This window comes from Penicillium atrosanguineum, assembly GCF_028827265.1.
Source record: "Penicillium atrosanguineum strain IBT 20685 chromosome Unknown utg000005l_segment0_segment0, whole genome shotgun sequence".
Taxonomy (NCBI): domain Eukaryota; kingdom Fungi; phylum Ascomycota; class Eurotiomycetes; order Eurotiales; family Aspergillaceae; genus Penicillium; species Penicillium atrosanguineum.
The window spans coordinates 1,259,540-1,282,645 of record NW_026623137.1 but is presented as its reverse complement, the minus strand read 5'-3'; the positions used below and the strand labels follow the sequence as shown (position 1 = coordinate 1,282,645).

Below are 23,106 nucleotides of genomic sequence, written 5' to 3'. Positions count from 1 at the left end.
TAGATCATATGGCCTGAACCTTGGATGAATGGGCCCCACCATTCTTTGGAACTATATAATGGTTTCGTGGTCCCGGACTGGATTCTATCAAACCATAAGAACTAGTCCGTTACTTCAACATACTTGCGTCGCATTATACCCACTTTGATTCCGTTAGATACACGGAATGGCCTCATTTGAGAAACGATTGCTTGCGCAGACCGTGGACCATGCTGCTGAACATGACCCGGAAAGACTCTTTGCAGTTGTCCCTCGAGGCTCTGACCTGTCCGATGGATTCTTCAACATGACCATGAAGGATTTGGCTCGTGCTGTGAACTTTGTGTGTTGGTGGATCGAAAAAACCATTGGCCTGGACAGTGGCAAGGAAACACTGGCTTACATGGGCAGCAACGACGCGCGCTATATCATTTTCACCTTAGCGTGCCAGAAAACTGGCTACCAGGTATGGAAGCCTTGAAAGGTATTCTTTGAGGGAATTCTGCTAACCTTCTACCTTTGGACAGGCATTTTTACCTTCGACAAGAAACTCCGACGAGGCGCAGCTTCATCTGCTGAAGGCGACTGGATGTTCAAAATTCTTCTTCAGCGAGGAGCGAAGTCCTCGTGTCCTGGAGATCAAGGGGCTTTGCTCTGGGCTCGAGATCTTCCGAGTCCCTCCTTTGAAGACATTGTTTGGAGATGAGACAGGTCTGCGCCATTATCCATTCACCGTATCCTACCAAGACGCGGAAGACGACATCGTCTGTATAATTCACAGCTCAGGCACGACCGGTAAGTGCTATCGATGAACCAGACTATGGCCTCTCACTAATGAGCTGACTTCCACAGGAATGCCAAAGCCGGTGCCTCTCACAAACGGGTTCTTCACGACGATGGATGCTAAGCCACATCTAAAATGGCCCGAAGGTCGTTGTCCGTCCGCTTTCTTCTATATGACCCAGCAAGACCGTGTCCTAGCCACAACACCGTTCTTCCACCTGATGGGATTCATATCCTTCGCATTCTCTATATTTCACGAAGTGCCGGCTGTCTTCGGACCAGATAAGCCCCTGTCCGTGGGACACCTGGTTGAACTCATGAAGATGACTCGCCCCACGGGCGGCCTATTCCCTCCATCCGTGCTAGAGGATATGAGCCATTCTGAAGATGGCCTGCAATGTCTGAAAGACCTAAAATTTGTCTCCTTCGGTGGTGCCCCCTTGGCTGGTGAAACAGGAGACCGACTCCGCCAATTCACTAAAGTGGTCTCAGTGATTGGGACCAGCGAGATCGGCTGGATTCCTAGTTTACTACCGGAGGATGACACCAACTGGGACTACTTTGAATGGCTTCCTGCATATGGAATCAGCATGCAAGATATTGGCGATAACCTGTACGAAATGGTCATCCCCCGTCGTCCCGATTCTCGCGAGTACCAAGGTATCTTCCACACATTCCCCGACCGCGACATCTACCGGACAAATGATTTATACACTCAGCACCCAGCGAACCCAAACCTCTGGAAGTATTATGGCCGAAAAGATGATGTGATTGTTTTGAGCAATGGCGAAAAGTTCAACCCGGTCACTATGGAAGTGATCATCGAGACTCACCCACTGGTGTCAAGAGCAGTTGTCGTCGGCCAGTCTCGATTCCAGGCTGCTCTGCTGGTAGAACCTCATCCCGAAGCTCCAGAAATGGACTCAAATTCCTTTATCGAAGAAATATGGCCAGCGGTGCAGGCTGCAAATCAAACTATTGCTGCCCATGGGCGCGTGATGAAGAGCAAGATCGGATTCGCCTCCAAGGCCAAGCCATTCAAGACAACCCCCAAAGGTACTACACAGCGACGTGCCGTGGTTCGGGACTACGAGAAGGAAATCAACGCCATCTACGAGAGAGACATTGAAGATGATTTGCAGGGCTGTCTCCCTGACACGCTCGATCAAGACAGCATCACGGGATATACCCATCGGACTATTGCTCGAGTCTTAGAGAGACCTGATGTGCCTATCAACCAGGATCTTTACAACGCTGGTCTTGACTCTCTGATGACAATGCAAGTTGCAAAGGCATTGCAGCGAGGCATCCAGAAGCTCCAGCCGCAGGTCAAGCCGGGGGCTATCACTCCTCAGACAATCTACGCCAACCCAACCGTGGAGCAGCTAGCTAGTGTCATTTGTGGCATTGTGGAAGGCAAGGCTCAAGCTAGTGTTCCCCGAGACGAGAAGATCCGAGGCCTGGTGGAAAAGTACACTGCCGATCTTCCAGAAGCACGGAGTGACCTGCCTCTTGTTCTACCGAGCTCACCATCGACTGTCATCTTGACAGGTTCCACAGGATCCCTTGGCAACTATCTCCTGAACGACTTGCTCAGCAGGCCTTCCATCTCTAAGGTTTACTGTTTGAACCGTTCAGATGCCGCAAGCCGCCAGAAGAAGAGCATGGAAGAGAAGGGTCTTCAGGTTGAGGCCGGTGACTGGGTGAACAAGATTGAGTTCCTTCAAGCCTCATTCGGAGAGACCGGGTTTGGCCTCGACGAGACCAAGTACCAAGAAATGCTGGACTCTGTTGACACAATCATTCACAATGCTTGGAAAGTCGACTTCAACCACTCAGTCGAATCATTCGAGGATACCCACATTCGCGGCCTACGTCACTTCGTGGACTTTAGCTTGAATAGTCGGTTCAGAGCTCATCTCCACTTCGTCTCCTCTATTAGTACCGTTGGCTCTTGGACTCCAACGATGGGATCCGTTGTGCCAGAACTTCCAATGGAAGAATCCTCTGTGGTGCTTCCCCAGGGCTATGGTGAGTCAAAGCATGTCTCCGAGCGCATCTGCCTGGAAGCTTCACGGCGCTCTCGTGTTCCTACAACCGTCTACCGTGTTGGTCAGATTGGCGGTCCAACCACAGCAAAAGGAGAATGGAACCGCCACGAGTGGCTCCCCACCATCATTGCCACATCTATCTCTATGGGAAAGATCCCGAGTCAACTTGGCTCCATGCCCGTGGACTGGGTTCCTGTGGTAAGTAGTCATCTATCCCCAAACCTTCTCTTGAGTTAACTAATAGTCAAACCAGAATGATCTCTCATCAATTATGACGGAGATAGTCCACGCCCGCCACGGAGATCAATCCGAGACTCCTACAGCAGTATTCCACCTCACCAATTCCAAATCAGCCCAGTGGTCATCGCTCATTCCAGCCATCCGGGAAAGATACCAAGTGAAGCCCGTCGACTTCAGTGCCTGGGTTGCTGAGCTCGAGAGCATCCAGAATCCCAGCAGTATTGATGTAGCTGAGAAGCCTGCCCTAAAGCTGCTCAGCTTCTACCGTGGGCTGGTCGATGAGAGCCACGCCGCAATGGCTGTGCCGTTGGATGTTAGCAAGGCTAAGGAGGCGAGTGAGACTATGAGGTCTTTGGGACCTATCTCCGCGCCGCTAATGTCGAATTGGCTTCAGCAGTGGCAGTTCTAGGACATGGATTTTCTAATAGATGGCGTGTGGATATATCGTAATTGGGGAGATTCTGGCATTGCGAGCCTTGTGAAATAGATTACAATTTCAACCAATTCACATGAGAATGCTCAAGCCAAGCTAATCAAACCAATACCTCTCAACTGGCTCGTCACCATGCAAGCTCAGGCTTGCTCATACAACTTGCCGCTTCCAGCTGCGAGCAAAAGTTCTCTTCCTCTTGTAACTTATCCGTCATCGTCTCCGAGAACTTGGGACGTGCAGGCCAAATCTCTTGTCCACCTTGCTGCTCTTCTTTCTTCCGGTGATTCATGAGCATTTGTTTTACTCGCTCTTGGAAGTGAAGCGGTCCCTGTATCGTGTCAGGCTAGATCAAGTCCCCAAGCTCCCACGTGTGCATACCTTCTCCTTGCTCGGATGCAGCTCGCCATTCACAAATACTCCACCATTAAGATTCTCCTGCGCACCGACACAGAGCTCCTTATCCTCATCCAACACCTGTCTGTAGAAGGCATTGATAGCCGCGAACTCCTCATCCGTCGCATCTTTGTGTCGAAAGACTTCATTCTCGATTTTGCTCTTCGTCGCCGAAACTGGGATCATACGTTGTATGTAAAAGAACTTGTCGCTATGGATCAACGCATTATTAGCCTCCAGCGACTCAGACTCGAACTCCACACATACGTAACCGTAATCGAAGTAGTCGGTAAAAAATAAGTGATAGCCCTCCGAAACTGAGCATCGCTCGTCTCCTTATTGAAGATGTGATGCTCCATATAACTCCCACTCTGATTAGGCTCGACCCGATATTTTGGTAAATCCGAGACGCCTGCAATGAGCGGATGAGAAGTCGCACAGTGATAACATTCATTATAGTTCTCAATCACACCCTTCCAATTCGCATCCAGATCCATTTCCCAGTAATGGTCGAATGTGAACTCCCCAGCAAAATCAAAGTCCGTCATTCTCGGCTTCTCATCGATCTTGTCATGTTCGTCCTCCCAGTTCACCTCAGGCTCACCTGCTTCGAGATTGACCCACACGAACCCGGCTTTGTCGACGTGGACATGCACTGGTAATAGACCATGCTGGGGTTTATCGAAGTCAGGAACCGTTTCGAAGCGAGGAGCTTTTGCAAGATTGCCTGTGAGCCCGTATGACCAGCCGTGGTATTTGCAGCTGAGGATGGATGTGGATCCGGAGCGGGATTGGACGACTGGGAACGCGCGATGTCGGCAGATATTGTGGAAACCGTTGAGATTACCATCTCGATCGCGGATAAGGAAGAATGAGAAATTGGCGACGGTGAAGGAAAGGTAGTCTCCTGATTTGGAGAAGCGGCTAAAATGAGTCAGGAGAATCCAGCGCTTAGAGAAAATGGCTCGTCGCTCTAGCTGGTAGATAGCTTCAGAACGGTACCATGATGCGGGGAGACCTCGTGGAGGGTTCTTTTCGGGAGAGTTTGAAGCGCGGCTGAATAATCGCCACATATTTGAAATGATTGCTCAATTGATTTGGGCTTGTGTATTGATTCATGTGGGCCACCAGATCGGCGTCATGGTTATACTCTCAAGCTATCTATATGGCGCATAGTACGTGAGGGGAAATTCGGCGATAACAAATGTGCAGCAGCAACAAGAATGGGGAAGCGGGGAAGCTGTCACACGATAAGGCCGATCAATCTACGGCCAGACTTTTGTCTCGGAGGTTTTGCCGAGCTTTTAAATATTTTTGAGGGCATCAAGGATGGGGGTTAGCGGGGCTATCAGGATAAGCTAGGTTGGCCCACTTGACAAAAAAAAAGTAGCATCTAGCGATCTAGAGACAAGCCGAAATTTACTCAATTGGAAACTAGCTATAGTCGAGACTCTATAGTGTTGCTTTGTGGAATGCCCCACCGCGCGTTAACCTGTTGCCGTTAATCATGATCGTCTAGAAGCAAGGGGATGAAACATACATCTCCAATGTGATCATATCCTAGCAGCTTCGGAGCCAGTCCGGGGTCTCTCCAAGCTAGAGCCTCGCCTTCGGGCGTTGGCACCATCTGCATCTTGCGATCTCGTTCTTCTTGTTCCGACCCATCGTGGAGGTGGTACAAATACTGTTGGACATTGCCTCGCTCAACCACCATTTGTGTACGCTGCTTGCGACACTCTTGGAAGACAGAAATAGCATGTTTCTTAGCGTTGAGGTATTCGGGGGAGGTCTTCGTCATATCGGGACGGTCAGGGAGGCGGGATAGACATTCGCCCAGAACAGCTCCATCTTCGAAAGCCATTCCAGCTCTATAGCAGTAAATATGTGTCCCTGGATTTGTATTGAGAATTGAGAAACAACTCACCCAGAAGCCAGATATGGTAGAGTAGCGTGCACAGAGTCGCCAACCATCACCCATGCTGCTGACGGATGAGCCCAGTCGAACTCTCCAAATCGGATGCACAGGCGCCACTTCTGCACAGAGTCGCAAAGCTTGAGGAGCTTTTCGATACTTGTACCATTAGAATATGTGCAATAGTAATTCTTATCCATGACTTACCGTGGGTCCCATCCCTCAAATTGAGCACACATTTCCTTCACATTACCCTCGACAGTGGACGCAAGTGACTCGTCAGGGATGTCGTCAGGCACTAGCAGCACCATGTTGAACAAATCACCTCCGCGGAGAACATAGTTGACTATACAATTAGGGTGCAAACGTTAAGTTCACCAAGGGAAAACATACCGGCATGTGCATCCGGACCAAGCCAGTAGTTCACTTGAGGATCATCCAAAAAGATCGCCAGCTCAGGATCCTTCCGCATCTCCTCCGTCTTCAATAGCAGACGATAAGCCAGATCACCAGTCTTGACCGGAGGGTTGCTACGTCCCAGCAGAGTCTCGGTCAGTTTTCCAAACACACCGTCTGCTCCAATCACCAGATCACACTCCCACTTTCTTCCATCTGATGCTATCGCCGTGGCTGTCGCCCCGTCGGCACTGACCCTGATATCCTCGATGCGTGCATTGCAAGTCACTTTCACACCCAACTCCAAGGCCCTATCAACTAAGCAACGCTGCAAATCCGCGCGGTGGAAGTCTCTATACCAGGTACCGGGGTAGCTCTTCTCAGATTCATGAAAGTCAAGGTGGGAGATCTGGTTGCCTTTCCATCCGAGGAAGTTACACACGCGTGGAAACGTCATATGAGGTTTTAGTGCATTTTCTAGGCCCCAGTGCTGGAGCACACGAGAGCTATTGGGCAACACCTGGATACCTGCACCAACTTCCTTGATTTCTCGAGTAGCCTCAAGGATCTGAACACTGTGCCCGGCGAGGGCGCCGGCGATGGCACAACCTAGACCGGCGAGGCCAGCACCAACGACGACGATGTCGAGCTGGCACTCTCTCAAACGAGTTTCTTGCTGCTTGATGTGGATGGGAGGAGGCATGGTGAACAGAATACAAGTGTACTTGGATGTAGTGAAGGGAATTTGTAAAGCAGTAGTTACCTACGGAGCTAGTCAAACATAATGACATGTATGCTGTGGGTATTTATTCCCGCAGGTTGGGTATGCAAGCTTGGGAGCTTCCAAAGATGGGGGTTGCTGCTGCCGCGTTGCCGTCCGATATCGTCGAGGACAGGGACTATATATGAGGGGCAAAAAGCCATAGTCATGCGGATAACAACACATTGACCACTCTACTCAAATAAAAGCACGCCATGTCTAAAGTGAGAGCCTTGAGATCATTGTTTCACATCAACTACTGATTCCCATAGTTCTCTCTCCAAGGTCGAACGGCACTAGTGACTGGAGGTGCGCGAGGCTGTGGACTCGCCTTCGCGCGCGGGTTGGCTGAAGCAGGTGCCAACGTCGCTGTTTTCGATCTTGTCCCAGCCGAGCCAGGCTTCCTTGCCATTGAGAAGGAATGTGGAGTTCGAACGGCCTATTACAAGTGAGTGTGGCTACGAGATTTCAGCTTCAACGTCTAATCGGAAGAGGGTGGATGTTTCATCCCAGGAATCCCTCGCGAACGGCTTCGCCGAGTTCCAGAACGACTTCGATAATGCGCTCGACATTTGTGTTCCCTGTGCCGGAATTAATCGCCATTTGAAGTTTCTAGAGTACACCTACAAAGACCACCACGATCTCCTCTCGGTCAACGTGATGGGACTGTACTTTACCGCCCAACTTGCAGCAAAGCAAATGATCGCCAACGGTACCCAACACGGGAGCATTGTACTGGTGGCCAGCATGGCCAGTTACATCGCTGTTCCCACGCAGCTGTGCAGCGCATACTGTGGGACGAAGGGTGCTGTGCGAGCGATGACACCAGCGATCGCAAAAGAAATGGCAGAATACGTGAGTCTTCCTCTCAAGCCATCTCCGTCGGACTTGCTGCTAAGTCCACCGCAGAACATCCGAGTCAATTCAATCTCCCCGGGCTACGTACGCACGGAAATGACGGCAGCAGTAAGTTTTCACTCAATCCCAATTGAATCCAGGCTAAACGGTTGGGAAGTTCCCCCATCTTCTGCCATTGTGGGAGCGGGAGGCGATGAATGGGCGTATTGCGGAACCGGAGGATATCATGGGGGCATGTGTGTTCTTGGCTAGCGATGCGAGCTCGTACATGACGGGGCAGGATATCGTGGTAGATGGGGGAGTCACCCGGTGGTAGATAGACGTGCAAAAGTGGGGGTTAACTCCGCATCTCCATGCGATGTCGGTTTCATTTTTATTTCTTTCTATAATAGATGAGCTACATACACCTAGGAAAATGACTTGAATCTCTACACCAAAAATGGCACCCGGCGCAGATCACGAAGGATACGGTTTCGATGGCCCTATAGATGCCTCCACCACTGTTGTGGTGGTTGGCGCGGGGCCGTCCGGCTTGATGCTCGCGTAGGTTGATTACAAACAGAAGCTGTGATTGACGTCTCATTGACAACTTTCTCAGATGTAATCTGGCCCGCTTTGGAATTGAGGTTATTCTTCTCGATGACCGACCGGACAAGACCTCCACCGGAAAGGCAGATGGCATGCAGCCTAAGACCATTGAGACGTTCAAGCAAATGCGTCTGGCAGACCCATTGCTGAGGAATGCAGCGCGTGTCTATGACATTTCCTTCTGGGTATGTTCATATTACGACTATTCGTCTCAAACTGTCACTAACAGGCCCAGCAATCCACGGCAGACAAGCCTCTCCAGCGAACTGGTCGGCAAACGCATTACCCGCAGCACCTTGTCGGCGCATCCGATCCCTATATACTGCTAGCTCACCAGGGCATGCTTGAAGAAGTGCTGATTGATGATATGGAGTCGCGGGGCGTGTTCGTGACCAGAAACCACAAATTCGTGTCTTGTTCGCGGGTAGAAGGATCAGGCCAGCTGCATGTCACCGTTGAAGACCTGTCGACTAATAAGATTAAGACAATTCGGACTGATTATCTTGTTGGATGTGATGGCGCCAGATCGAAAGTCAGAACTTTCATCCCTAATGGTGAATTGGAGGGGGAAATCACCAATGCGTCCTGGGGAGTGCTCGATGGTGAGTTCTTTTGACCTCATGAGTTAGAACTTTGCTAAGGGATAGGTGTCATTGAAACCAATTTCCCTGATCTGTGGAGCAAGGTAGCTGTGCGCAGTTACACAGCTGGCTCGATTCTTTGGATTCCTCGAGAACGTGGCATGACCCGGTTGTACGTTGAGCTCAGCTCAGCTGATGGCGAGAGAGTCGATAGGGCTAAAGCTACCCAAGAATATGTTATAGCGAGAGCCAGAGAGGCAATGGCGCCGTATACTCTTGAGTGGAAGACAGTGGAGTGGTTCGGCAACTATGTTGTTGGTCAACGTGTGGCGAAGCACTTCATGGATCCGGACGCGAGGATCTTCATTGCTGGTGATGCATGTTGGCCCATTCCCATTTCCGGAGTTGGAGAAGCAATACTAACATTTGAATGATATCTAGGCTGGGCACTGTCACTCCGCTCTCGCAGCACAAGGTGCCAATACAAGTATGCACGACAGCTTCAACCTTGCTTGGAAGCTGAACCTTGTGCATCGTGGACTTGCTAGCCCATCTTTGCTGTCAACTTACGAAGAGGAGCGCCGTAAGATTGCAACCGATCTGATTAGCTTCGATGTAGAGCACTGTGCAGCCTTTGAAAAGGGCGAAGATGCGTTGACAAAGAATTTTGATGATAACATTCGGTTCATCGCCGGTATTGGTGCTGAATACACCAGTGGTTTGTTAAGCGCTCGCCAAACTACGTCGACTCCACTCCAGCCTGGCGCTTTACAGCTTCCAGCCAAGGTCACTCGATACTATGATGCCAATCCAGTGGACATTCAACTCGACATCCCACTTCTAGGCCAATTCAAACTCTATCTCTTCGTTCCCGATATCAAAGCCTCACTAAAATTCCTGAGCACCCTCTGCACAGGCTTTTCTGGTAGCTCACCTCTTGGAAAACTCTCATATAAGGCGAATCAGTCATATGTGAAGCAGTCCCGTGGCACTACTCCCGGGGACGATTTCTTCCAATTCCAAAGATACACAGCCGTGTCCAACGCATTAACATTCTCGATGGTGACCCTTTCCACAAGATCCGAGTTTGAACTAGCAGACTTGCCACCTGCTCTTCAAGCAAGCCGCTGGACCTTGTATCTTGATGACGTTGAGACTCCTGGATGTACTGAGAAGTGGGTTGGAGGCCTTGGAAAGGAGGAAGTGGGAATTGCGATTGTGCGTCCTGATGGATATATTGGAAGCATTGACAAGTGGGACTTGACTGCTGTGGAGCAGGCTGGGAAGAGTATAGAGGAATATTTCTTGTTTATGCTACAGTAAACCGACGTTGCATAGTATTGGATAACGATCACCTGCTTAGGTTCGCGTCAATCTAACATTTTCAGTACGTTTACATTTATTTGTCGCTAGATACACACTGAGTAGATTACTCAAGACTGAAGAAGACGAAGTATAGCCTCCGGGACCTTGGGGCTTCGCACAGTCTCGGCTGCTTCCGAGGGGGGTTTACCAGGGTACTGCGTGCCAGTGGATCGCGCTATGGGATCTGCGCTCGCATCCAGCAGCATTTTGACAATACTTGGCTTGCCAGTAGAGATAGCACAGTACAGAGGAGTGCCCCATCTAAAATGGGCATCTCTATCGGGTTGGAACGGTTGGGATCAGCGCCACTCTCCTGAAATTTAATTTGAAGATAAATTGAACCGGCTCCGGCCGACTATTCAAGGTTATGAAATTTGAAAAACTGTTATTCGGGGGGTTGTTTTGGTTCAACAGCAGGACCCTAGACCCTTTACCCCCTTAAAATCCAGAGCCATGGGTCTAAAACCGGCCCGGCCCGAGGCCATCGGTAGCCCTCACCGGGAGTGTGGAGGTGTGGAGGCTCGCTTACTCGTCTAGACACCCGCTATCCGAGCCTTGCAACCTTTAGTTGTCTCACTTTCATATCTCGATTTTGAATACAGTAGAATTCGAAAACAGATTATCCCCCAGACACTCGCGCTTTGTTTCTCGGCCCGTATCCGAAGCGACACTAATTCATTTCAAGATATGGCGAAAATAATTCATTTCTAAGATATAACCTTTTCAATTCCAGAACGACTGCTTTACGTACATTATCGTATCTTACACGAAACTCCTATACGATCCTACCTCCACTGCCCCTCCATACGCGACATCCGTCCTTCACGGCACCACCATCTGAGAACTGCTAGAATCTCGGCGCAGTATTGCGCCGAGTCTATGCGCCTGAGCCCTGAGCCCTGAGCCCTGAGCCCTGAGTCCTAATTTGCAAATTTGCTCCACGAGCGTAGTGTCTTTCCGTACTATAAAATAATTAGCTGATGATAAAGGGAACTGCGAAATGCGTTTCAACTTACCCTTTCCAGAACAAAGGGAAGCGGAAGCATAGCGATGGAAATGAATCCCAACGTACTGGATGCCCAGCCAATACCAAGAGACTGCAGCATCCGAGGGGCAGCCAATGGTAATGCACCCCCAAATGAGCTCCTAAAAAAGGTATTACCGGCAAACACACTTGCAACGTGTCTCGGATAAGATTCACCAAGATAATTGAGAATAGACTGGAACGTGAGGTAGAAACCTGGCGCAAAAAACGCGGTACCGATTATTGGAACAACCCAGTGTACACTAAATACATATCAGTATGCGCGGGTTTCCATTGGTAATGTTTGATCAAGCATACCTTGGTCGTGATGTCCATGCAAATATGAACAAACAGATTGGAATGCAAATTGCACCGATTTGTCCTGGGACTAGTCTTGCTTCGGGCTCGACGCTGAATCCTGGCCTAGACATGCGAGGCTGGTAGGAAAATCGGAGCCAGAGTACGTATGCCACAACAGATATGACTGCACCGACGAGAATTCCGAAAAACGCAACTGTCAAAGAACATATAAGCCTAAACGGACCCTCAGGTTCAATAATAGGAGAAACCCACGAGCTTGTTGTATAGGACTGAAATGATATATTCCGTCAAAAACTATAGAAGTTTCATAAGCTCAGGGTTTAAAGTTGCTAAATTAGACAGGATGGTCTTACCAAACGGAAAGAATTCAAACCACAGATAGAGAATGCCATATATCAGCATGGTGTGTATGTTCACGAAAATAATCACCGGATCTATGCAGGATATCTTGAGATCGTTCACTATCTGCTCGAAAATCATGACGCCCAAGCTCGTTCTTGGTGTATCCATTTCAAATTGACTTCGATGTGAAGGATTTCGTGTTTGTGTACGAAGGCGTTGCGCTCGACGAAGAAGAATGTTGGAAGACAGCGTCTCCGGTAATAAAAAGAAGATGAACAACGTTGTGAAAGCGGTAATTCCAGCAAGAAGCCATAAACTTGCTGTCCAAGTTTGCCAACGCTCGCTACATGAGTTAGCAACCATATGTAGGGTATAAAGCTGGGAAGGTACGAACACCACTAAAGTCCCCAATATCTGGAAACTGGGATTAGGCGACTTTATAATTCATGCTTAATGGTAGAACGGAGGACATACCGGTCCTAAAATCGGCCCACAAACCCCGCTCACTGCATATAAAGCAATCGCATACGGCACTTCACCCGGCCCGTATACTTCCATCAGAGTTGCTCCTCCAATACTTATCGGGGCGCTTCCAAAGAAACCACCAAGAAATCTTAGTGTAAGGATAGTCTCAATGTTCTTTCCAAAAGCCGTTCCGATGTTTAACAGACAAAAGACGAGGGATCCTAGGAAATACACCGGTGTCCGGCCGATAGCTGGGAGATTTGATAGTGGAGATAACTATTAAACGTAGATGAGATTATTAGCCAAAGTAGGTCGTGTTTGAGTTTGGAGTGTACGTACAAACAAAGGTCCAATGCCATAGGCAATGACAAAGAGTGATAGCCCCAGGGTTCCTTCAGCAGTCGTGGCGCCGAATTGATCCTTGATACCGGGAATACTTGGTGTAAAAATTGCCGACCCGGCATAGAAGCTGAAATTCAGGAACATCACATCCAACATGACGAGTGTCTTTGCTAACTGTGACCAGTTCCTGGGCATGTCTGGGTCATCGTCACCTGAGAATTCAACGAGCAGTTGTTTGCCGGACTCGGGCGTCACCGAAGTGGCCGACGTAGCTGAAGTTGACAGCGTCTCGAGTTTAGGTGTCACAAGATCAGGATATGGCAAGACCATGTTACTGGTCAAAAAATTCAAGAGGCGTCCAAACAAACTTTCGCGGATTAGAGCATCCATCGTGGCAAACCTTTGACAAGAGGTACGATGGAGTGAGGAGCAAATTGCAAGAACTCTGTAATGAACCAGAGTGTTAAAAGAGTGAAAGAAATGAGTAGCTGGTGAACTTTCAAATCTAATGGGCCTTTTATTGTACATTCTTCATTTAATTTTCGGAACTCCGATCCATAATGCGGTTCAGGGTAGCTCCTATTTCTTGAATTCCGAAAATAAACTTTGGGCCTAAGGAATCGGGACTCCGGGTCCATCGTCGATCTTAAAGCGTCGGGCTTACGTCACGATACCCCCAGCAAAACTAAATATATGTAGCTACCACCTCCTTGCGAATCCTTTACAGTTGCAATACAAAGGGATTTTGAATAGCCCAAGCACTCTTTACTCTTTCCCCAGTATTTCCGACAAAATTACCAACTTCATGCCTCGTACAATTCCAGAGCCAGGAAATGTGCCAAATGTGCCTCATGACGCCCGACAAGCTTATCAGACTCTCAAGTCCGGCGGAGTCATCATCGCCCCAACAGATGTAGGCTATGCACTTCTGGCCACTTGTCAGGCCGGGATTCAAAGAATCTTTGCTGCTAAAGGTCGTCAAGAGAGCCATAACATCGGTATCATCGGAACGTATCTGCAACATCGAGAGATTCATTTGTTGCCGGAGTCAAAATTCGAATTGACGCGTGTGTTGACGGAAGATATGGGAATGATAATCGGAATCATCGCCAAGTTCGATTCAAAGAGCCTTCACCCGCGTTTGGCGGTGCTAGATAAGGCTACACTGTCTCAGGTCACAAATGGAGACACGGTTAGCATCGCCATACCAGAAGGACCTTTCTTACGAGAGCTCGGTCGGCTTTGCGATGACGACCCACAGGGCATATTAATGTTCGGAACGTCCGCAAATCTTACGGGACAAGGGCAACGATTTCGGATTGAAGACGTGGAGCCCACCGTGCTTGCAAGTGTTGATTTGATTGTTGATTACGGCCTGCAGAAGTGGCATTTGTACGGCTGCGGTGGTGTCAATCTCGATATTGAAAACATGCAGGTCCTACGTAAGGGAGCGGGGTACGAAGTTTGCAAAGACAGGATCTTGAGATGGTTTCCACGCCTCTTTGATGAGGCGGCCGGCGGCCTTGACTAAGATCCGGAGAGCAAGGCTGAGGAGACATGTGCTAGCATATTTAAAGCTTCAGTCAATTAAATATTGAGTGTTTGGAGGTCTGGTTGGATATAGGGAAGTAGAATGCGGAGTTGGAGATGGTCCGTCAGCTGTGGGTTTGTAGGACAGAGGTGGAATGGTCCGTTGTGTAGACTTTGAGCATTTTGTTAAATTTTACATGTATGTTGATCGTGGAAATTAAGAGATCAGATTTGTCTAGAAGTTAAAAAAATCCGAGTTTCAGGTATGGAAATAGGAGCATTTTTCTGTAGTAGCGTGTGTAATGGGGGTCGAATGTTAAGACTCGGAGTTCCGTTGCGGCGAGCCCGCGGTTCCGACCGTCCATCTTCATAACCCCGAGATACCCTCACACGACGTGTTCACATCATGAATTCGAAATCAACCATGAAAATCAGAAAACAAGGCCCACCGCGAAAAAAGGCTTGCCAGAGTTGCACGGACTCCAAGGTCCGATGTAGCCTGGAGAGGCCGACCTGTTCGCGATGCTGGACTCGCGGCAAGCAGTGTCGGTATCCCGAGGGTTCAAGTGACGTACATCGGTCAAGCCCTGGGGCTTCGAGTATAAGGCACTCAGCAGATGAGAGCCTCGGCTTTGAGCCGTCAATTGCAGACTTTTCCACTACCTCGACCACAACAGCATTCTCGAGTCCAGTGTCTGGTCATGCGTCGAATATACCAAACATTTATTCTCAGCACGAATCTGCGCGGAATGTGGACATTGGTCTGACTTTTGATCATGTTGACCTCATGCCAATGGCAGACGCCGAGAATATCCGTGATCGCTGGCTGCAGCCTTACCTTCTTCCTGGGACGGGGCAGCTCCCCAAGCTGTTCAGCCCGTTTACCGTGCAGTTCCTCGCTTGCGTGCTTCGCTCATACCCCAACCATCTTCTCGACGAGCACAGCCTCCCTCCATTTATTCACCCATTGCAGCTCAACAACAAGCCGATGCCGCGAACAATTGCAAATTGCTTTTCTCTGGTGCGCATGTGGATGAACAGAGTTGAGGGAAGCGAGGCAATTGTCTTATCAACCGTCAGACAGGAGATGGAGAGGCTATCCCGAGAGGTATCGTTTGTTGTCTTCCATAGAAACCACTCCCCTAACCCTGAATTAGGATGCAACAAGTGACTTTGACACATTATGTTCCTTCCAAGTATACCTCATCTACTTATTAACAGTTTACTTCTCCCCAGTCGACAACGCCTCCCTAGTAGACGACATGAGTATGATAACCCTCCAAGACCTCGCCTTCCGCACCGCAAAAGCAGGATTTACCTGCAAAGCGGAGCTTTCGCGCACGCGGCCAACTTGGGAATCCTGGATCATCGCCTCTTCCAAACGACGTACGCTGTTCACAATGTACCTCTTCACGAATGTGTACAACTCCGACAACGGTCTTCCGAATTTCGTGTCGGATGAGTTGAGGGATATTTTTGTTCCTGAGAGTAAAGCACTGTGGGAGGCTTCTGATCGAGTTTCTTGGACGAGGGAGTATAACCGGCACCTGTCGAAATGGGAGGATGGGATGCTGCAAATTTCGGAGCTGTGGAGATCGTCGGAGACGGGATCGGAGGCGAGGAGGAAACGGATTGGGTTGTGGGTACAGTCGACAGATGAGTTTGGGATGATGCTTTTTGCAGTGTGTGCGCATATCCATGGTTGCTGAACATACCGTGGGATTTTGCTACAAGATAGCTTGTTTAGGGTATGATGGCTTCTTCCTGTGCACTTTCTTCAGCATCTACCTGAATACTCGATCATCAAGCATTCTTTTGGCGATGGAAGATTGCACTCTCTTCTCCGCGCTCTGTCCAGCAGACGGAGAAGTGCAATCCTCGTAGTTGGAAACAGGCCCTCGGCGGGGGAGTCTCTTCCCACAATAGGAATGACTGAACTACATCCGTAACTGTTTCTCAAAAGAAGCCCCAAAAAATTCGTCTTGTTGAAGCGGTTGATCAAACCATGCTGGGAACGATAATTGACTGCCATAACGATCGCTGTGCCACCGACCTTGACCCTCTTATTGACAGTAGCTTTGTCTCCAAGGACAGCTTATAGCTTCTATTCCAGGAACAGCTGCCAGTAGGCGCTAGGGGCCAATACCAGGTCTTCTTTCAGGGTTTCTTAACACGATCGTGCTGTTAAGACGACACGCCATTCTATGAAGTAGTGAATACAGCTTGGTGGATTATCGTCGCAGATCTTGTCCGTGTCCCGCTCAGATTCCGGAAGCAGGGGTCTGGTTATTGGATGAGGTCGACCTGCAGGGAGCCCGACACTTCAAAGGCCGTGACTTCCAAGCTAAACAAAAAGTAGCCCGGTCTCACTCGTTCCACAATAAATCCGACGCGAAGCTCGCACGCACATGCAGCAGTCCCGCATCAACTGGACGCAGACACGAGAGTGGGGGCCATCACGGCTTCACCGTCGGCTCCACACGCTCATAGAATGGGGGTTATGAAAACGCAATTCTGACAAGATTGCAACCCTTCAATAAGTCTCCACCATTATCCCACTTTCGCGTCGAGAATGGGATCGCAATTGAGTATATAACACAGCCACCGCATCGTGTTTTCAGCCTGTTGTGCAACTTCCCTCTCTCCAAAATGGGTTCAGTAGATGTCATCGGTCCTCTTTTCCAGCCTCTGCGCTTGGGCGCTCTTTCTCTAAGCCATCGTGTTGTTCAAGCTCCCTGCACGCGCATGCGTTCGACTAAGGAATCGGAGGGTGTTTTTGTTCCGAATGATCTCAATGTTGAATATTATTCTCAGCGTGCTTCAAAGGGCGGGTTGATGCTGACGGAAGCGACTCCTATTAGCAGATTGGTATGTCTTGTCTCACAAAAAAAATGAAATGAAAGGAGCAACCATTTTGGGGTACTGACTGTTCAGGCTGCCGGTTACCCAGGTGTCCCTGGTATCTTTACCCCCTCGCAAATCGCCGGCTGGAAGAAGGTCACCGATGCAGTGCACGCCAAGGGTGGTTTCATTCTGTGTCAGCTTTGGCACGTTGGTCGGGCTACCGTTCCTTCTTTCATTGAGGGCAAGCAGGCTGTTAGTGCGAGCGATATTCCCATCAGTGGCAATGGCTTGGACGGCACTGAATATGCGGCTTCGCCTCCTCGCCCGATGACCGTAGAGGAGATCCAGGAAATCATCAAGGAGTATGCGGCTGCTTCTAAGCGGGCCATTGAGGCTGGGTTTGACGGTGTGGAGGTACACGGTAGGCATTTCTGCACCGACTCCCGTTGAAGTATGGGACTGATGAGAACAGGTGCCAATGGATACCTTCTCGACCAGTTCCTCCACGATAACGTTAACACTCGTACTGACGAGTACGGCGGCTCGATCGAGAAGCGCTCTCGTATTGTCCTCGAGGTTCTCGAGTCATGCGCGGCTGCTATCGGCGCCGACCGCGTGGGCATTCGTCTATCCCCATACAACTACTTCCAAGACACGCGCGACTCCAGCCCCAATGCCAACTGGCAAGTGCTGTGCTCGAAGATCGCTGACCTCCCGGCCGAGTCTCGCCCAGCCTACGTGCACATGGTCGAGCCCCGCTTCGACGAGGTTCTCGACGAGAGCGCAAAGATCGATTCGCTCGCCGTAGATAAGCCGTCGCTGGATGTATTCCGTCCCACACTGAAGAAGGGCGGAATCTCATTCCTGGCTGCTGGTAACTTCAATGCGACGAACGCCGGACCAAAGCTGGTTAGTGACGGAGCGGACGCGGTTGTTTTTGGCCGTTACTTCATCTCCAACCCGGATTTGCCTCGGCGGTTGAAGGAGGGCTTGCCCTTGACCCCCTACGATCGGTCGACATTCTATGGGGCCGAGCCTCCGCAGAAGGGATACACAGACTACCCTTTCTACGAATGAAAAAGGTCATAAAAAGTAGGATAGATCAAGCAGAACTTGGGATTCAGCGAGATTAAACAGAATACAATCATACATGTGCACTATTGAGACAAGCCAATCAAAACCTTCATCGCATCGTGTACAACAGCCCATCGGACGGTCGCTAATTGTTGAGCCATTGCCGCTGCCAGCGGTTTCGGATCATACTTTCCTGAAAGCGCCGCCAACTCAACTGCACTAGGACAATTGGTCATCATCACAATCAAAGAAGATAGATCCGTGGTAACTCGGCTCTCTGCGGGCGCGTGTTCCATCCCGCGATGGAACACCCAGCACGTCAATGTAGCCAGATACAGGCACCACGGGAAATGGAAAGCATCTGTTTGGTCCCAATCGTGCAGGCTCAGCACTGCATCCTGAAGGAGGTATGAAGCATGCCTTGCAGCAACAGAAGATGCTTCACATCCCTCGTGGAGCCAGCGAAGAATAGTCCGCTGGGAACGTGATTGATCCGCAGGAGTAACAGCCCGTCCGAGGATCTGCACTGCGCCTGCAACAACCTGCAAATCCAAAATCTCAACGTTCAAAGCCAAGCAAGCAGCATGGTAGAGAGCATGCGCGGCCATTTTCAACCCCGTGAAGCGACGGGGGTCCGAGGTCTGCGTCAATTTCATCGCTAGGAAATCCGCGTCAAAGTCAACTTTCCATAGATCGTAGGACCGGCTCATTCGAGGGGTCCATGCCCCAACTTTCTCAGGCGTCTCTGATCGCAGTGTTGTTTGATCGCGGCGCTTCAGATCCGCCGAAACGGACATCAATCCGTGCAGGACAACCGTACGGGCGAATACGTTCAAGTCCCGAGGTCGAGAAACCGCCCCTGGGGTGATATATCCCTTCAAGACAGTGAGGAAGAGGCGATTTGATTCACGAACAGCACTGTGTGCCCATTCGCGAGCAGATGAAGCTTCCCAAGCAGTTGAGCTGCAAGGTAGGGAAGATCTGATCTCGAACGCCGACATGCACAGGGACTGCGAGAATAATACAGCGTGCTGAGTATCCCACATGAAACAGTGCATCGCCAAACGTTTCCTTTGCTCCGCATCCATGGCTTGTCTCCACGCCTGATCAAGATCATCTGCATTCGCCAGATGAGACGAATCCTGAATATGGCAACAATTGCTCCGACGAATAAGTTTGATCAAAACACAATGGAATAGCTGAGCGCGTTCTCGCTGCTTGGGACCCGCCCTCATCTTGCCGAAGCAATCAATCAGAAGCATGGTCTGCAAGACCCAGAGGTCGGGCTGTGGTGAAAAGTCATTATGGCATAGTAGTTGATTCCGAAGCTTGTCGTGGACTCCCACGGCCAGCTGGTGGGCTTCTCTGGTGCTATAGGTAGCGCCCATGAATAAGATAGCGGCCAGATGAACAGGGTCGACAATATTTGGGTTGAAGGTTGCTTGGTGAATGAGCGGATAAGTAACATTAAAACGAGTGAAGAAGAGATCGCAGTAGCCTTGCAGTGCGGGTAGACTGAGTAAATGTGAATCGAGAGCCATTGGTTGTCCATCCATCCCCGTAGGCTGTGTTTGAGCCACGAGAGCTAGAATACCTCTCTGGGTATCTTCAGATAGTCGCGGTAGACATTGTGGGGGGTTAGGGCCTAAATATGATGATCCAGACATCCAGTCCATGTCGAGCAGACCGGGGGACGTTGGAGATAAGGTGTGTGGAGTCGGGACTTTGTTCATCATCGAAGCCACTTCCAACAGCATCGATGGACCATCGCATTTCTCGATAGCATGGTGATCAGTGTTGATTGAGTCTGGGAAGGAACTAGCGTCGTAGCCGAGAGGAAATTCGAATTGGTGAAAGGCGTCATCTAGAGAGTTGACGTTGAATAGCCAATTGTAATTACAGGTTGCCGCAAATGGGAGGTTGAAGTCAGTTGCTGTAATTGTTAGAGACAAGTCATTATAGAAGATAGAAAAGTACACACCAGTATCCATTCCGAAGAAATCGCTTATCCCATCCATACCCATATTGAACGATCCATCGGCGGCGTCAAACTGGCCTGGAACGGGCTCAACATAGGGTTCAAAAGGTCCACCAGGCATCATTGGAGCCAAGAATGGATCATTTTCATCGAGAGACAGAGAATTATGATCCGTGCCTGAGATGGGTGGTGACAAGGGCTCCTCGTCTACAAACTGGGTCTCTTCCGCCTCATCGTCTTCGTCTTCTTCATATTCTTCCATTCTTCGGTCGGAACTCGCGGAAGATGTTGTAGATCTTGCCGCGAAACGCATTTCTCGTTGAGACGGCCGTACAATAATAGATCCGTCCCCGGCTCTCCGTATTCTCTTCCGGGTTTTCAACACCCCCATTCCTGGCCCGCCCGCTTCTTCGTCCCGCTTCGTATGCCGCATCATATGTCTGGCTGCCCAACGATTAGAACCACACCCGACCGAATGATCAAATCCCATCTCACCTAAAAGATCAGGACGCTGGAAATGAACAGCACAGCGCTCACAAGTAAATCCGTTTCGAGGTTGTTCATGGTTCAAGGCATGTCTCCGTAGATGTTCAGCACGAGAGAATCGCTTCCCACAAGTGGGATACTGACACGCATGAGTTTTCATAGCTATTGAACAGATGAGAAAAAAAAAGGCGAAGCACACACCACTGGCAGACGCTAGAATAAGTACGACCGGAACAACTGCCGATGGTTGATAAGGATGCGGGGGCGTGGATCGTGATTGGTGTCGCTTTAGCTGATTTGTCGCCTATCGAGACGTGCATAATGGCCATTAGAATCATAATTATTGATTTAAGATTGGAGCTAGCTATGGAAACACAAAGTCGAGGTGTGTCATTATCACCGGTGATAAACTCCGACGTATGTCTAGATAACACCGGGGTTACCCATAACTCAAGTGAAGAACCGCCAATCTACGCTATCTTCACCCTCTTTGATCTGGCTGGTATCTATTTGGTTCTCTCTGACTCTAAGCCCCTGCTCTCGGTCTCGACGTCGGTTTTCAAATCGCATCCATAGCCCCAATCCTAATACAAACACTATGCAGACGGCATTGCAGCAGCACGTTGCCACTAACGTAGGGATGTATCTGCATAGTTGAATCATTAGCCCAATACATCTTCAAAGGCTAGTCGATTAATCTCACTTAGGTGCATATTCAGTTCGAAAGGTGGCTGCGCTTAAAACTCCGGCCAAGTTACCGAGGCCAACGAAGAAACCAGTATTAGCCGCGCGCGAGTTCTCATGCACATTATTATTGTTGTGCCAAGCATGTACCAGACACGAAGGAATATAAGCGCCTGCAGCCATCAGGAAACATGCAAAATAGGCTACTGCCTTGTTGTTCAACACGTCGATGGCTGCCAATATGATCATCCCCACCATTGAGATGGTTAGGGACAATACGATATGGAATGTTCTTTCGCGGAAATAATCAGAGGATTTAGCGACGCATAGAAGTATGACTGCACCGACAAGATTTGGTGCAACTGTCCACAGATTGGTTTTGACAGTGGAGAATCCCAATCGTGCGACAATCTGTTCCAGTTAGACAAGTCGTGGCAAGATGATGCGAAGAACCCACCAAGGGGAAGAAGTTCATCGCAGTCGCATAGGCAACGGGATAGGTGAACGTGATAATACACCAGATAGGGAACTTCCAGTCATTCCACGAACGGAAACACTCCTTGAGATTAAAGCCAGTCCCAACCTCGGACGACGCGTCTCGCAGCATACGAGCCACGGCTGCTTCCCGTTCCCGATCATTCAAGAACCAAGCCTTTTGCGGAGAGTCCGGGAGCAGGAAGAAGCCAACGACGCCAGTGATAAATGTCATGCTTCCCTCAATAATGAACAACCATTGCCACCCCTTGACGGCGGAGTCGTCGATTTGAAATACACCAAACGAGATCAACCCACTGAAAGCCGATGCTAGGACAGCGAACGATTGCATGATAGCAAGGCGGAATCCCATTTCTCCACGAGTGTAGAAAGTTGTCATATAGAAAGTAGCCCCGGCGAAGAAACCAGCTTCAAAAACACCTAGAATGATCCGAATGGCGAGGAGAGATCCGAAATCTTTAGCTGCACATTGGCACAGGGCAAGAATACCCCAGACCACCGACACTGTATGAGGAAACATCAGAGCTGTCGTGCAGTGTCAAACTCAATAGTGACCTACTGAATGAGAGCATGAGTCTGCCTGAGTAGCGCTTGATGAGAAGATTCCATGGTAGATCAAAGAGGCCAAATGGGATGTAGAAGAGGAGAACGAGAAATGAGTAGTCATTCCCCTGGAAGTGCAAGTCTTCATCGAGACCATCGGTCTTGGCATTGGCCAGGTTGCTCTAGATGAGTCAATATCGACCATACAGCTCAGCAGGCGGATGACCTACTCGGTCCATGCAGTCGAAAAAGTATATCTACCACTGTCAGTCTTATTTCGGCTTGGTGATTCAAAGTGTTCTCACCAAACATAGTAGCGGTAATACGTAAAGGTCCACTTTCCTACGGTACTGCTTCTCGGCTTCGGGATCTGAATAGACGACATTATCTCCTGTACTGGCTTCTGCATCGGATTTACTCGAGATCGCTGTTTTGAATTGCTCGGACATGTTGAAACGGGATACAAATCTCCAGGGACTTGGGAAAGCTTAGGGGCACAGGGGACAAGGGCGGTGCGTGCATATTTATTCGTATGTGACCCCTTGCATCGGACAAACGTGCAGCTGTGTAGCTCATGACAACCTACGCGCATCTAGACATGGGACAACACTGGAAGACATCAGCAGTGAGGCCGAGGCA

General features: G+C 49.7%; 11 protein-coding genes across 11 annotated transcripts; 6 read left to right on the top strand and 5 right to left on the bottom strand.

Moving 5' to 3' along the window:
* Nucleotides 1-166: 166 nt before the first annotated feature.
* Nucleotides 167-3,462, top strand: N7443_006731 (putative NRPS-like enzyme; the record flags this gene model as incomplete). Its single annotated transcript, XM_056886787.1, has 4 exons — nucleotides 167-445; nucleotides 507-774; nucleotides 832-3,011; nucleotides 3,067-3,462. 4 exons carry the CDS (start codon nucleotides 167-169, stop codon nucleotides 3,460-3,462), a joined length of 3,123 nt encoding a protein of 1,040 aa, XP_056740436.1.
* A 151-nt stretch (nucleotides 3,463-3,613) lies between these two features.
* On the bottom strand, nucleotides 3,614-4,952 carry N7443_006730 (aromatic ring-hydroxylating oxygenase subunit alpha; the record flags this gene model as incomplete). Its single annotated transcript, XM_056886786.1, has 3 exons — nucleotides 3,614-3,814; nucleotides 3,865-4,090; nucleotides 4,147-4,952. 3 exons carry the CDS (start codon nucleotides 4,950-4,952, stop codon nucleotides 3,614-3,616), a joined length of 1,233 nt encoding a protein of 410 aa, XP_056740435.1.
* A 365-nt stretch (nucleotides 4,953-5,317) lies between these two features.
* Nucleotides 5,318-6,890, bottom strand: N7443_006729 (uncharacterized protein; the record flags this gene model as incomplete). Its single annotated transcript, XM_056886785.1, has 5 exons — nucleotides 5,318-5,371; nucleotides 5,420-5,747; nucleotides 5,804-5,950; nucleotides 5,999-6,137; nucleotides 6,185-6,890. The coding sequence occupies 5 exons, from the start codon at nucleotides 6,888-6,890 to the stop codon at nucleotides 5,318-5,320; spliced, it is 1,374 nt and encodes a 457-aa protein (XP_056740434.1).
* A 272-nt stretch (nucleotides 6,891-7,162) lies between these two features.
* N7443_006728 (uncharacterized protein) lies at nucleotides 7,163-8,121 on the top strand (the record flags this gene model as incomplete). Its single annotated transcript, XM_056886784.1, has 4 exons — nucleotides 7,163-7,171; nucleotides 7,220-7,395; nucleotides 7,442-7,913; nucleotides 7,963-8,121. 4 exons carry the CDS (start codon nucleotides 7,163-7,165, stop codon nucleotides 8,119-8,121), a joined length of 816 nt encoding a protein of 271 aa, XP_056740433.1.
* A 123-nt stretch (nucleotides 8,122-8,244) lies between these two features.
* N7443_006727 (uncharacterized protein) lies at nucleotides 8,245-10,297 on the top strand (the record flags this gene model as incomplete). The annotated part of the gene is made up of 5 exons (XM_056886783.1): nucleotides 8,245-8,348; nucleotides 8,404-8,578; nucleotides 8,629-8,995; nucleotides 9,041-9,351; nucleotides 9,416-10,297. The coding sequence occupies 5 exons, from the start codon at nucleotides 8,245-8,247 to the stop codon at nucleotides 10,295-10,297; spliced, it is 1,839 nt and encodes a 612-aa protein (XP_056740432.1).
* A 1,058-nt stretch (nucleotides 10,298-11,355) lies between these two features.
* N7443_006726 (uncharacterized protein) lies at nucleotides 11,356-13,223 on the bottom strand (the record flags this gene model as incomplete). The annotated part of the gene is made up of 5 exons (XM_056886782.1): nucleotides 11,356-11,626; nucleotides 11,682-11,939; nucleotides 11,980-12,440; nucleotides 12,501-12,767; nucleotides 12,831-13,223. Coding segments are annotated over 5 exons (1,650 nt in total), but the record flags the coding sequence as incomplete, so codon positions are not given.
* A 415-nt stretch (nucleotides 13,224-13,638) lies between these two features.
* On the top strand, nucleotides 13,639-14,364 carry N7443_006725 (L-threonylcarbamoyladenylate synthase; the record flags this gene model as incomplete). The annotated part of the gene is made up of 1 exon (XM_056886781.1): nucleotides 13,639-14,364. One exon carries the CDS (start codon nucleotides 13,639-13,641, stop codon nucleotides 14,362-14,364), a length of 726 nt encoding a protein of 241 aa, XP_056740430.1.
* A 405-nt stretch (nucleotides 14,365-14,769) lies between these two features.
* On the top strand, nucleotides 14,770-16,072 carry N7443_006724 (Zn(II)2Cys6 transcription factor domain-containing protein; the record flags this gene model as incomplete). Its single annotated transcript, XM_056886780.1, has 2 exons — nucleotides 14,770-15,471; nucleotides 15,521-16,072. 2 exons carry the CDS (start codon nucleotides 14,770-14,772, stop codon nucleotides 16,070-16,072), a joined length of 1,254 nt encoding a protein of 417 aa, XP_056740429.1.
* Nucleotides 16,073-17,012: 940 nt separating this feature from the next.
* N7443_006723 (alkene reductase) lies at nucleotides 17,013-18,284 on the top strand (the record flags this gene model as incomplete). The annotated part of the gene is made up of 3 exons (XM_056886779.1): nucleotides 17,013-17,231; nucleotides 17,298-17,628; nucleotides 17,680-18,284. The coding sequence occupies 3 exons, from the start codon at nucleotides 17,013-17,015 to the stop codon at nucleotides 18,282-18,284; spliced, it is 1,155 nt and encodes a 384-aa protein (XP_056740428.1).
* Nucleotides 18,285-18,364: 80 nt separating this feature from the next.
* Nucleotides 18,365-20,521, bottom strand: N7443_006722 (uncharacterized protein; the record flags this gene model as incomplete). Its single annotated transcript, XM_056886778.1, has 2 exons — nucleotides 18,365-20,214; nucleotides 20,263-20,521. The coding sequence occupies 2 exons, from the start codon at nucleotides 20,519-20,521 to the stop codon at nucleotides 18,365-18,367; spliced, it is 2,109 nt and encodes a 702-aa protein (XP_056740427.1).
* Nucleotides 20,522-21,444: 923 nt separating this feature from the next.
* On the bottom strand, nucleotides 21,445-22,916 carry N7443_006721 (uncharacterized protein; the record flags this gene model as incomplete). The annotated part of the gene is made up of 5 exons (XM_056886777.1): nucleotides 21,445-21,840; nucleotides 21,887-22,428; nucleotides 22,484-22,649; nucleotides 22,698-22,724; nucleotides 22,773-22,916. The coding sequence occupies 5 exons, from the start codon at nucleotides 22,914-22,916 to the stop codon at nucleotides 21,445-21,447; spliced, it is 1,275 nt and encodes a 424-aa protein (XP_056740426.1).
* Nucleotides 22,917-23,106: the final 190 nt, after the last annotated feature.